Consider the following 14,429-nt stretch of genomic DNA (forward strand, 5'->3'; position numbering starts at 1 on the left):
TTTTGGCTTTAATTTTTTTTGTTTTATTAGTTATTTTGCTAGATTTTGTTTCTTTTCCTTTTTGGGCAGAATGGGCTTCAACCCTTTTTTTTTTGAATTCCTTATCTTTTTTTTTTTGGTTATTCTTCTTCTTTTTTTGTAGCTATTTTTTTTATTATTATTATTATTATTATTATTATTATTATTATTATTATTATTTTGCTAATGACCAATACACCCTTATTAAAATATAGGGTATTACAGGTTATTATGTAGACGGTCTACTCTAATGCAAGCATTCCACAGTTTAGACCAGAAACTTTTAAAAAAAAATTGAATTTGGTAGGGTGGTGATGAGCAAAAGAAAATTTAGTAAATATATCATGGTTTGTGTCCTCCAAGGTTGATGTTATCACAGTGGTTGCTATGTAACTCAAAGCTAGGTTTGATGCTACAAAATATATGTAGTTATGTACGAAGTCTACTGTGAAAAATGTGCAAGTTCACATCTTGATGGCATTAATTAAGTGAAAAGCTATTGAAAACTTCTCACTAGGGTATACTGGGACACTGAAAATAGAAAGTAGGGAATTTCAAATTGAAACTAAGGTTGTTAGATTCCTTACAACTAGGGTACAAATTATAGAATGACAGAGAGCAGGCTAAAAAGATATAGTTGCAAATTTATATGAAGATGACAATTCAGAAACAGGATCATGATAAATAAAGGAACAATAATTTGAATTGTTATAATAACTATGCTTCAATTCCAAGAGAAGTTGTCACATGAATCCTTACTGATCACGTCGATCCATTTTATCTCATATCACCAATGATATATTCTGTATCGTTAGAGTTCATAAGTTGACGAGTTTTATGTTGATTATATATCTACCGCAACCCTTTTTCTTTATCTAAGTTTGGGACTGACAATGTAAGCAAGCTCAGGCACACAAAGTTGATAGCTTGACTTGTTATTCTATCCAAATTATGTTTTAGCATTTCTTGATTCATTTAGTGAAGACAAAGGTGTGTTTTTTCTTCTTGCCTTTTGCATTAGGGCATCTCCAACCTTCACCCCCATTTTGGTCCCCAAGATGGGGATTTTCCCATTTTGGTGACAACTTACTTCAACCATTCCCCCCCTTTTCCCCCAAAAGCGAATATTCTTTTTTATATTCTTTTCTCTTCTATATTATATTATTATCTTTCATTTCAATTTTATTTTTTAATTTTCATTATTTTGTAATTTCCATTAAAACAATTCCATAAAATTTTAAATAATATAATTTGTAAGCAATTATTATAGATTAACTAATAATTCAAATAAAAGTGAAATAATTGCGATACAAGATTAATTAAATACATATTACATAACGATAAATTTTATTCGAAATACTACATAAATATTCAACTTCAACCTCTAGTATTCTCCCATAAATGATCTATTAATGCATACGAAGTGCAAAATGAGTATCTTTGTCCTTAATTCTTCTATGTCGAGCTAAAAATTCTTGAAATCGTTGATTTTCATCTTCTGCCATTTCCATTGTTGGAGGTGGACCTTCCAAATCATCTTGAATTGGTGCATTAAGATCACGCTCATTCTCGATTATCATGTTGTGCAATATAATACATGTAGTCATTATATCATGTAGCACTTCTTTTTGCCAAAAACGTGAGGGTCCTGCAACAATTGCAAAATGTTGTTGCAAAACTCCGAATGCACGTTCAACATCTTTTTGACATGATTCTTGTTTCATCGCAAAATAATTTTTCTTTGCCAAACGTGGCTCACGAATAGTTTGCACAAGGGTTGACCATTTTGGATATATATTGTCAACTAAATAATAGCCCATATTATATTCTTGTCCTTTCAATTTTAGCAACATCTAATATTTTATATTTGCACTATTCATTTTTTGAGATGATTATATATTTTTTATACAATTATAACTTATAATAAAATTAACTTATAATTTTACATAAAAATAATAAATGCACGAAAATTAATTTATCAAAATTATACGCCAAAGTTAAGATGTTAAATTAATATTATAAAGATATTACATAAACATAACTAGGTATATATAAAGAGATAAATTAAAAGAGTTAAATAATAAAATAAAAATAAAATATGCATGAATAGTAATGTGGAAGATGAATAATGTACCCCCATCTATTCATCCTCCATTTTAAGGGTAAAAATAAAGGAGGGTTGAAGCTTCATTATGACAAAAGTTGCCCATATTACGGGGAAAAGGGGGAAGGTTGGAGATGACATTAAGGAATTAAATTTGATCCTTTCCTTTTCTTCTCCCACTTTTGTAATGTTTCCTTCTCCTCTTTATTATGATCGTTGGTGGTTCTTTTTGCTTTTGTGAAAGGTGTGTGGTGTTTTTGGCCGGATGCTCCTTTTGCTAAATTTTGATGCTACAATGTACAGGGTCAATAGTAAAGAGTTTGCAAGTCTTTTTTTTTTCTAATTCGGTATTCACATTAGGGCTCCGTCCAATCCGCATTCGCATCGCGTAAGGCCTATTAAAGGGACCAAAATTGTTTTTATTCTTAAGGCTCAAGCTCGAAACTTTTGATTAAGGGGTAAAAGATTTTATCCATTCCACCACAATTCGTGACGGTGGTACAAGTTACATCTTGATGGCATCAAGTAAATGAAAACAATTAGTGACTTGGATATCGAAATAGAAAGGAGGAAGTTAGAATTGAGATTAAGGGGGTTCAAGATTTTCAAAATTCTTTAGAACTAGGATACAAATTACATAATGACAGAGGCCAGGTTGAAATAACAACAACATTTGTATGAAGATGACAATTTAGAAACAGGAACATGTTGAAAAATAATGTCAAGGTTTTTGGTCAAACACCCTATGAATTTATGGGTGTCAAATGGGCTTATTGAGTAAAATTTGTACACGTCAAAATGGGTCAAGTCAATGAATAGATCGTGACTTAATATGTCTAAATTCTGCTTGTCTAAGTGAGTTAACTCAATAAGTTATGACTTAAATTATGATATAAAAGGAAATATAACAATATATTATTTAGCTTAAATTCCTAAGTCTCTAAGTTTGTGGTAAACCACTTTGTGAATTTACGGGTGTTGAATATGTTGGTCGAGTCAAATTTGAGTAGGTTAAAATGGATTAAATCAATAAATATGTCTAAATTTTACATGTGTTATGTCATGGGTGGCTTTTCAGCCGTGCCCCATGACCCCTTGGGCGCGCCCCGTGGCGTCCTAGCAAGCCTTCCAATGCCTAGCGCCACGGACAGCCCCATGGTCTTGGCCGCGCCAAGTGACAAGCGCGCATGTACCTTTGTCGCCCCACCGATATCCCTTACCAGCGCCCAATCGCAGGCAGATGCCAACAGCGCCGCGCGCGCAGACCCTGATGCCAAAGACTATGCTGCTGACAACGGACCTGTTTCTGCCTTATAGCAAACTAAGTCTTTTTCATTGTAAATATAGAGTAGTTTTATTCCATGTACTTCCATTATGTTTCTCCAGCTTAATCAAGTCTAGTCTTGTAGCTTTGGATTATTTTTTTAAAGTATTATTAGGGGGGATCAAGCAATCAAACTTTCTAGCAAGCAAACAATTCTCTGTACTGGTGTCTCTCCCCTCGACACCCCGTTGCCTTTCTGTAATAGCTTTCATTAATGCAATCAATCTTTCTTTCGTTCTCAATTCTCAATCCTGTTCTCTCAATTGCTCTTGACATTGGTTTTCCCGTACGGCACTGACAATCTAGTCTAGCGTACGGAGGGGACCTCAGTTGGCGGACAACAACTGCACTGACATCAGTTGCTTAGCCTTACGTCTCCCTTCCAAGGAATCTCAGGAAGGCACCACGTAACAGTTGGTATCAGAGCCTAGGCTCGACATCAGATGAGAGAACGCATTGCCATTACCACCATTTCTGACCATGGTGAATCTGCCCTTGAACAGACGGTCGACGGATTACTGCCCATCATGAATACTGCCTGAACTAAGAACCAGCCTAGGGCAAAGGTTGGATGACCTGGACCACAGGGTGCTACAGGCCGAAGTTGACATAGAAAACATCAATCGTGACTCCGAGGGAGACCGGCAAACGGCAGCCACAAAGGTAGCCAAAAGTTTTGGCAAATTCGAGGGATTCCAACAGGAGCGTGCCGAGGATTTAACTTACAGGGCACAAGAGGCAGACAGGGTGACTGCCATGCAACAAACTATTGACGACTTGACAGACAAGCTCAATGTCGTCAATGCTGCTTTACAGGGCCTGCTGCGAGGCGATGGAAACCAGATCGGGGACGCTGCAAACCCCACTTCCGCGACACAAAAATTGAAAATTCGTGAGCCAAAGCCATACAGTGGAGCTAGGAATGGCAAGGAAGTGGAGAACTTCATCTTTGATGTCGAACAATATTTCGATGCTGTTGGGGGCCTTGAAGAAGGTAAGAAGGTAGCAACTGCTGCCATGTATCTTCAGGGTGATGCTAAACTCTGGTGGCGGGTGAAATACGAAGCCATCAAGGCCGGTGAAGATGCTCTCGAAACATGGGCAGAACTGAAAGCAGCCATACGCCTACAATTCTTCCCCGAAAATGTTGAATACAATTCAAGGAGAAAGCTACGAGAAATCCGTGCGGGACTACGTGCGGGAATTCTCCACGCTCATGCTAAGCATATGCGACATGGGGGACAAAGACAAGCTCTTCACTTTCCTAGAAGGGCTGAAACCTTATGCCCGTATGGAGCTACAAAGACAACGGGTAGATACCCTGCCCAAGGCGATCCAAACAGCTGAATGCCTTGGGGACTATCAAATGGAAGCTCGGAAGGATAGGCCTCAGCCGCCTGCCTGAGCGAGATTCAAAGGGGGCCAGTCTAGCAATGGTGGCCCTAGCAGAAGTGGGGTAGATCGGGGCTCAACCAAACCTAAGGCTCCCTCCACTGGCAGCAACAGTGCTGCGTCTAACAACAATGATCGGGGGAGGAAGCCTCCTTCAGGATGCCGTCATTGCGGCATACCATATTGGAACAATGAGTGCCCACATGCACAGATGAACGCCCATCAAACTTTTGATGATGGGACTGATGATGACTCAAACGATGCGGATCAGACTGAACCAGTAGGTGCCTTCAATGCAATTGTTGGCTCCATTTCTGAGGCATTAGCAGAGACTAGTGCTGGTATCCGTAAGAAGAAGGAACCATGTCCAGTCACCAAGAAAGGGAAAAAGAAGGTGGATGATGAGACTCCTCTTAAGCACGAGAGGACCTTAATGTTCGTTGAGATGAAGGTGAATGGCAAGCCCATTCGGTCCATGGTAGACACGTGTGCTACCCACAACTACTTAGCCTCGACTCAGGTGGAGCGCCTTGGTCTAGTTGTAGGGAAAGGTAGAGGCCGTGTTAAGGCTATCAACTCACCTCCCCAGCTAGTGGGTGGAATAGCCAAAGAAGTACCGGTGAAGCTTGGCCCTTACGAAGGAAAATTCAACCTACGCGTGGTGATCATAGATGACTTCGAGTTGATAGTTGGATTGGAATTCCTGAGGCAAACCAACACCATGCATGTACCGTATGCTGACATGTTACTGATGATGGGAGCAAATGGGACCAAGCCCTGCATTATCTCGTGCATGCCCATGAAGATGGCCGTTGAAAACATCTCAGCCTTGCAGTTGAAGAAGGGGGTCAAAAGAAATGAACCCACGTTCCTGGCAACCCTCTGCATTGAAGATGTAGAACGCTCCTTGGGTCCCATTCCTGAACCCGTGAAGGAGCTACTACTAGAGTTTGAAGATGTCATGCCAAAGCGACTACCGCCTAGGCACACTATGGACCATGAAATTGAGCTGGTGCCGGGCGCGAAGCCACCCGCCCGGGCGCCTTACAGAATGTCACAACCCGAACTCACCGAGCTTTGGAGACAATTGACGGAAATGCTAGACACAGGGATTATCGTGCCCTCCAAATCCCCATATGGGTCCCCTGTGCTATTCCAAAAGAAACATGATGGTAGTCTAAGACTCTGTGTGCACTATCGGGCTCTAAACAAAATTACTGTGAAGAACAAGTACCCTATTTCGCTAATGGCAGACTTGTTCGATAGACTGGGTGGTGTGACGGTGTTCACCAAAATAGACCTGAAGATAGGTTATTGGCAAGTTCGGATTGCAGAGGGTGATGAGCACAAGACGACCTGTGTGACAAGATATGGGTCGTACGATTTCCTGGTTATTCCATTCGGCTTGACTAACACCCTAGCTACGTTTTGCACTTTGATGAACCAAGTCTTCTGAGAGTATATTGATGAATTCGTGGTGGTCTACTTGGATGACATTGTGGTATATAGCAAAACATTGGAGGAACACCTGATGCACTTGCGGAAGGTCCTATCTCGATTGCGGGAGCATGAACTATATGCGAAGCTATCTAAGTGCTCCTTTGCTCAAAAGCAAATTGACTTCCTCGGACATGTCATCGAGGAAGGGTGGATCAAGATGGACAAGCAGAAGATTCATGCAATCACAGATTGGCCGCCGCCTAAGGATATCCACGCCTTGAGGGCGTTCCTTGGTCTATGCAATTTCTATCGGCGATTTGTGAAAAACTACTCCCTCATTGCAGTACCATTGACAGAACTCCTCAAGAAGGTCACGCCTTGGGAATGGTGACCCAAGCGAGCGGAGGCCTTCAACGCATTGAGCGGCTATGTCTAGTAGCCCCGTCTTGGCCCTTCCTGATCTGGCCAAGCCATTCGAAGTACAAACAGATGCATCTGACTATGCCCTCGGTGTAGTCCTGCTACAAGAAGGGCATCTTGTAGCGTACGAGAGTCGGAAGCTAAAAGATGCAGAGCGGCGCTATGCCGCCCATGAGAAAGAATTATTGGATGTCGTCCACTGCTTGCGCCTCTGGAGGCACTATCTACTGGGGACCCCGTTCGTGGTCAAGACAGACAACACAGCTATTAGCCATTTCATGACCCAGCCGAAGTTGAATGGTCGACAGGCCAGGTGGCAGGAACTCCTAGCTGAATTCCACTTCAACCTGGAATACCGAAGTGGGAAGACCAATCATGTTGCTGATGCGCTCAGTCGGAGAGCTGATCTAGCATCAGTGTGCTTACTCGCCACCCTAAGGGGGAGCGAGGTAGCCACCTCCATCAAGGACCAGATACAAGATCTACTCATCAGAGATCCTGCTTCACAGTATTTGGTTGATTTGGTAGGACAAGGCAAGACTCGCCAGTTCTACATGGAAGATGGTTTTCTGAAAGTGAAAGGGAACCGACTTTATGTTCCTAAAGGAGGAGATCTACGAAGGACTCTTCTAGCGGAATGTCATGATACTCTGTGGGCCGGCCATCCCGGTGAAGAACGCACCATGGCGTTACTTCGCCGTGCATATTATTGGCCTCAAATGGCCGATGACGTTGCTCAGTATGTGAAGACTTGTCTAGTATGCCAGAAGGACAAGTCAGACCGCTTAACACAGGCGGGACTCTTGGAACCACTAGCTGTCCCAAAGAGACCTTGGGAAAGTGTTTCCCTGGATTTCATCACCGGATTGCCCAAGGTCGGAGATCTAACAACTATCTTGGTTGTGGTAGATCGGTTTTCCAAGTATGCTACCTTTATTGCTGCCCCACAATATATATCAGCAGAAGATACAGCTCGACTCTTCTTCTCTCATGTCGTCAAATATTGGGGCCTGCCCAAAGACATTGTTAGTGACCGTGACTCACGCTTCACTAGTAACTTTTGGACCCAACTCTTTAAGTGTATTTTTAGGAAATATTGTGCGATTTTCCTGTTGTTTGCATAGATCTGTGTGCATGTTTAATTTTATTAATGCGTTAAAAATACAAAAAATATAGCATTGGCATTTTTAGAATTGTATTTGTATATTTTTGGAATTAATTAATAATTAGTTGCTTTACAAAAATAAAAATTCACAAAAAATAACATATTATTCGTATTTTTGTCAAATCGCGTGATTTTCTTTTAATTTAAGTGTTTAATTGTTTGTGATGGGTGTTAATTAAAGTTAACCAATATTTTTAAGTTAACTTAGGTCTTCTATAATTTAATGTAGGATCTTTAAGTTTATTTTTGAAGAAAAAAAAAAGAAAAAAGAAAAAAGAAAAAAGAAAAAGTGTTAACAAAAAAAGAGGAAATCAAATTTGGGCTAGAAGATACTCAAGCCCAAACAAAATTCGTCCAAACCCACTCCAAACCGGCCCAAATCCGCTCCCCTACCCGATCCAGCCCCACTCCGACCTAAACGACGCCGTTTCAAACCCTTTTAATCGAAGCCGTTGATTCCCTTCGATCCAACGGCTCGAGATCAACCCCCATTTAATTACCCCAAGACCCTTACCCCTACCCTACCCCGAACCCGGCCCTTCCCATCTCAGTACATCTCACATACCCTAAATACCCCCGTTTTCCCACTGCCTCACACCACCATCCGCCCACCGGAAATCGCCTCACGACGGTTCCGGTGGCCCAAACAACCCCGAAAACACACCACAGAACCCCCTCACTTCCCTCACTCCAAATCCCCAATCCCTTTTCCTCGAATCACCCCCTAACTCTTCGAATCTTGGATCGAAGATCTGACCTTGAACCTTAACTCACCCAATCAACCCCAAATTCACACCGTAGAACCACCACAACTCCCTCTTCACTAATCCATGACCCGTTTCCTTCGAATGGCTCTTGATCTGCTCGAATCTTAAATCTAGGGGTCCATGTTCTAAGGTCAAACCTAATTCAAGAACTGTTGATAATTGTAGAGCCGGTTTTATCGTGAAATGATATTAATTACTTGTTTTAACAAAGAACAAGTGATTAACGTCATTTGGCGATGAAATCAAAAAGAAGAAATTTGATACCAAGTTGTTCAATTAAACTGGTAAGTTTCTTAACTGTTTTTTTTTCATTTTTCGTTTTACTTCCCTAGTTGTTGGTCCACTGATTCTGTCAGTTTAATTAAATCTTTTTATTAAATTCGTTTGAATTTGTTTAGTAACAGGGCTAGTTAAGTTGGTGTTGATTGTTTTAAGGGTCGAACCACAAATGAGTTCATCCGTTGGTTATTCTTGTTTGTTTCAATTCTGATCAGTCGTGTATGGGGTATGATTTTCTATTTCCTTTTAATGTCAAACCCTTAAATAATCAGAAATTGATGTTGTTTGGTTTTGGCTGCTTGGTGATTCTATTTTATAGAACTGTTTGTGCCAGCTTACAAATAATCAAAATTTTCAGTAGTTTTAATCAAATAAAGATTTCAGAGTACAATTTGAGCATTGTTTAATAATTAAACGGGGCATTCACCCAATTTAAGAAGATTCTAATAGTGGTAGGGATAGAAGTGCATTAATTGAGTAAGTGGAATCATTTTAAAATATTGAAAGGTCATTTTATGAATCCAAGGGGCATTTCCAGTTGCCTGTAAGTTAGAGCTTCAGATATGAAAAAGAGAACAATTCAGAGAGAGGAGGAGATAGGAAATAGATACAGAGAGAGAGCTTAAGAGATTTATTAGGAGAAAGAGATTTAAACTCTAAAAATTCTGAAAATTGAGGGCTAAGACATACACGGATATACACACACAGGAAGACAATTCTGCTGTTCCATTGAAGTTTTTACTGATTGAGAATTGTTTTTAAACTTCTGAAACAATCTCAACTCACCTGAGGGAGAAAGGTTTTAGAATTGGTCTTCAAATTTGGTTTAAAATTGTACGAGATATTGTTTGATTGAGGTTGTTTGTTGCTGCTGGTGATAACTGTTGTTATTCTTGTTGATCTTACCTCCTTTTGACTTTCATTTCCAGGTATGTAAAGACATTTGAACCATGAAGTAAATCTAGACCAAAAGCCTATGAAATCGAGCTGAAATTGTTGTTTTGTTCTTTCAAACAGAAGCTATTGCTTTTCTTGTGATTTCTGCATAGTTATCTCGTCAATCATTATGAATAGTTGGTCATATAGTTTGTAGTCTATTTCCTTTTCAGATTTGGGATTTTCACCAATGTGTTATAAATAATGTTAGATTATTGGATTATAGCATTATTCTAGATTGTAAATTCTGATTGTGGCTCTCATCGGATTGATTTGCTGGTTAGTCCCCATTGAATATGATTTCTAGTACCTGTTTAACCTTTCAGAAAAATGTAAAAATGTGGTCCAGACCATGCTACTCATGATATATGTTTGGTTACTGAGGAGAGTTTGCCCAGGACCTACCTGCTTTTTTCAGGGAATATGCATTTGTTCTAATGTGTTCTTCGTAAGGTTTATTTTTCAGAAGTTGGGGTTTTGTTGCCTTTGTACGTTCTTATATCGAAATTTGTTCCATTCCGCTAAAGTTTGCTGGATTCAGGTCATAGCTTTACTGTCAGTCTTCACAATTCAATCGTTAGTTTTAATATATGCCCAGAGGTATGATTCTTTGCGAGGGCATTTCAAATGAATTATTAGAGAAATAGCTTTGGGCTTTAAGAAATCAGGTTTTGGACAATGGTTTGTGTTAATTCTTGGGGATTATGTCAAGCTCGCCTGAATCTTCGAACTTGTCATGTGACCAGATTTAAAGGATGTAATTTCAAACAAAGGACATGGGCCTAGCAAATAAGCTGCCAGGTCCTTCTCCATATTAACATTTCCTGGCTACAAATCCATGTGCCTCGAATTAGCCCATTTGCCCTTTTTACAATATAGCTGGCCCATAACTTGTGGCCCTAGCGATACTAATTCGATTTAGGGATAATTGTTGAATATTCGTAGAGAAACATATAAGGCCGTTTAAAATACAATTGTGATTGCGCACATGTTCGCGTGACATGATTACAACTAATTTCGGAGTATGCGTTCGCGCAACTCCGAGCAAACCTTCTTAATAATAAAAATGGGTTTACGGAGGTTATTAAATTAAATTAGCTCATATAGTCTGAGGTGTGACGCCTACCATTTAATCATACAAAATTGACAAATGTACGTAGTTTTAGGTTTTCACAATTGCGGCCAAACTTTTAAATTAGCAATAAAGAGCTATCAATTATGGACAAAAAATAGTGTTATAGTCCTTAAGTCACAAATAGGTTAACTTTTTCTAGTCATTCTTGTGAATAGACTATAAACTATAATAAACTTTTTTTATAAGATTGTAGTAAATTTTTTACATAAAGAAAAGTTTGTCTTCTCTAATTGAACATTTATAATTTTTAACTACCTAGCCATGAAAGTTGGAAATTCCTAATCTTAATTTAGTAGGAATATTTTTTTTTATTTTTTTTATTTTCCTAAAAAAAAAAGGAAAAGAACAAAAAATAATGTTGGATAAGGTATTTGGAATTATTAAGTTCACTAAGAAGTTTTTTTCCCCATATATATAACAATTTTTCTTTTTATTCTCTTTCTTTAGGGGCTTAATAAATCCACATCTATCCTAATCTTAAAACAAACATAGAAAAAAATATAACTCATAAACCACTAGTATACTTTTAAGCGTATTTAAATAAATTATTGTAATTATGTACACATTCGCGTGACGTAACTACAGTTTGTTCATTTTCATTATATATATATATATATATATATATATATATATATATATATATATAAATAATTAAAAAAAAATCAGGATATGAGTTCGCACAACATCGAACAAGTTTTCTTAAATAATAACGAAACATTATTAATTGTGGACACGTTCTCGTGACATGATTTTTTGACGAGCCAAACAAATGGGTACACGTACGCGTGACCCGTTTTAAGATAATTTTCTTAGTTGAAAGCGGTCAAAAAGTTAAAATTACACATAGGTTCAAAAAATATTTTAAAATTAGATAATTAAGCCGAATATAACAGTTGAGCGACCGTGCTAAAACCACGGAACTTGGGAATGCCTAACACCTTCTCCCGGGTTAACATAATTCCTTACTCGGATTTCTGGTTCGCGAACTGTTAAACAGAGTCAAATTTTTCCTCGATCCGGGATTCAATCGGTGACTTGGGACACCATAAATCTTCCAAGTGGCGACTCTGAATATTTAAATAATTAATCCCATTTCGATTGTCCTTAAATTGGAAAAAACTCCCTTATGCCCTTGCGGATACAGGTAAAAAGAAGGTGTGACAGCTCTGGCGACTCTGCTGGGGAACCGAACCCAGAATCTCTGGTTCAGGGTTCAAGAATTCGAGCTTAAAATAACTGTTATAGTTGGCTTTGTTTGTTATCTGATTTTTTTACATATTTATGTTTAATGTGCTAAATGTTGCTTTTTACCGCTTTAATATTATCTGAATTATGCATATAAAACTGCTACGAAACCCTTCTTCTTTTTGAGTCTTCTAAATTTATGGTGCACACGTGCGCGTGGCCCACCTTTCTGTTAGAAGTCATACCAAATAAGACGAAGTTGGGACAAGTAACTAGGCCGGGTAGACTTTCGTGCTCCCAGTACGTTGCCCCCACTTCGGCTCAAGCTGTCCGTTTGGGTAAGCCAGGTCTAGAACAATATGCCTCAGGTTTTTCACTTAGAATAACTCAGCCTCATACCGGATCCCTAGTAGGAACGTCTGTTTGCATCATGTGCATTTGACCTTGGAGACTCAACACAGGGGTTGGGTCTATCTAGGACAGGTGCACCCGAAATGAAAAGACCATCCTGATGCATCTTACTTGCTACTTGTGCATTCATTTGCGTCGGATTTGCATGTTGACCAGCTTAATTGGGAAAGGATAGAAAATCATTGTGAGAGCCGAGAAAGAAAATGGGTTGTTTTAGAAAATTCCCAAAATATTTTAAAATTTTGAAAAAAAAAGAGAGAAGAAGTGTCGTTTTTTTATTTTATAAAAAAAAAAATTAAAAAATGATTTTTTTATGAGTGTCTGTTTTCAAAAGGAGTCTTGATTTTGTTAAAATTAATCGCAGATACAAAATGAGCACCATCCAAAATCCACCATTCGCAAATGTAGATGAGTTTCTATTTCGACTTCAGATATGGTGGCATGAGTTAGGAGAAGATGGTCAGAAATGGGTCATTACGTATTTGGGAACTCTCACAGATATTATGAAAGTTAAACCACGCGATGATTTGATTACGGCGTTAGTAACTTTTTGGGACCCTGTTCACAATGTCTTTCGCTTCTCTGATTTCGAGCTTACTCCCACATTAGAAGAAATAGCTGGATATGCCAGTTTTGACGGAGATTTGAGAAACCAAAATCTTATATTCCCAAAGGCTCCCTCAGTGCATCGATTCTTTGGTCTTCTGAACATCAGTAATCAAATCAGAAAAAGCAACGTTGTCAAAGGGTGTTGTTCTTTCAACTTCTTGTATTCAAGGTTCGGAAAGCCGGATGGATTTGAAATTCATGAAAAGGGCCTTACTAACAAGAAGAACAAGGACACCTGGCAGATTCATCGTCGCTTCGCTTTCATGGTGGCTTTTCTGGGAATCATGGTCTTCCCAAACAAAGAACGGACAATTTATATTCGCATAGCGAGAGTCGTACAGGTCCTCACTACCAAGGAAAGTCACACCCTTGCCCTGATCATTCTCTCAGGCATTTATCAGGCGTTGACTTTATGTAAATCAGGGGCAAAAGTTTTCACAGGGTGCAAAATTTTGTTGCAAATGTGGATGATCGAACATCTCCGGCATCACCCCAAGTTCATGCAGTATGGTCCAAGCAATGATAATTTCATCGAGAGTTATGAAGAAAGAATAAAAGATTATAAATCTCCAGAAGGGGTGGAAGCCTGGATATCTCGTTTAAGATCTTTAACGGCAAGTCAAATTGAGTGGAATTTGGGATGGCTCCCGGTAAGAGAAGTGATACACATGTCAACCTTGAATAGTTATTTGCTGCTGTTGGGTTTGAGAAGCGTCTAGCCATATGCGCCATAGAGAGTTCTAATACAACTAGGGAGATACCAAGTGGTGCCTGATGATGAGGATTTGAGTATGCAAGTGATCGAGCTACACCCCGAAGCCACTCTCCCCGAGGATTTAATTCAGCAAATGTGGAATGGGTGTCGATACTTGAAAGATGATACTCAAGTTCCAGATCCTGCAAAGGGTGAGATAAATCCAGGATATGCTAGGTGGTTTGAGAAAAGATTCCGCGTGGATGATGCACCAGAACCTGATCTTAGAAGGCCTATAAAAAGACCACATGTTCAAACCTTTGATGATAAAATCCAAGAACGATTGGCTTGGGGAGAAAAGGAAAAGGGATACAAAGCAACTATTCATGCCTTAAAAGAAAGTCTGAGGAACCTCAATTTGGAGAAAGACTTACAAGCACAAGAAGCAGAAGGTGAAAAGAAGAGTCTGATTTGTGAAAATAAAAATCTCCGCGCTCAATTTCAACAGATGAAGAAAGCTTCTGAAGCACCAGTAAGAAGTTGGAAAGAT

At 39.1% G+C, this 14,429-nt stretch overlaps 1 protein-coding gene across 1 annotated transcript; it reads right to left on the reverse strand.

Annotated features, from left to right (window-relative positions):
• Positions 1–1,427: 1,427 nt before the first annotated feature.
• LOC138881603 (uncharacterized) lies at positions 1,428–1,838 on the reverse strand. Its single transcript, XM_070161840.1, has one exon. The coding sequence runs from the start codon at positions 1,836–1,838 to the stop codon at positions 1,428–1,430; it is 411 nt and encodes a 136-aa protein (XP_070017941.1).
• Positions 1,839–14,429: the final 12,591 nt, after the last annotated feature.

This window comes from Nicotiana sylvestris, chromosome 11 (assembly GCF_000393655.2).
Source record: "Nicotiana sylvestris chromosome 11, ASM39365v2, whole genome shotgun sequence".
Classification (NCBI taxonomy): Eukaryota; Viridiplantae; Streptophyta; class Magnoliopsida; order Solanales; family Solanaceae; genus Nicotiana; species Nicotiana sylvestris.

Bases quoted from the DNA above. Each gene is read 5' to 3' on its own strand.
- LOC138881603 (XM_070161840.1), bottom strand. From the start codon at position 1,838: ATGGGCTATTATTTAGTTGACAATATATATCCAAAATGGTCAACCCTT.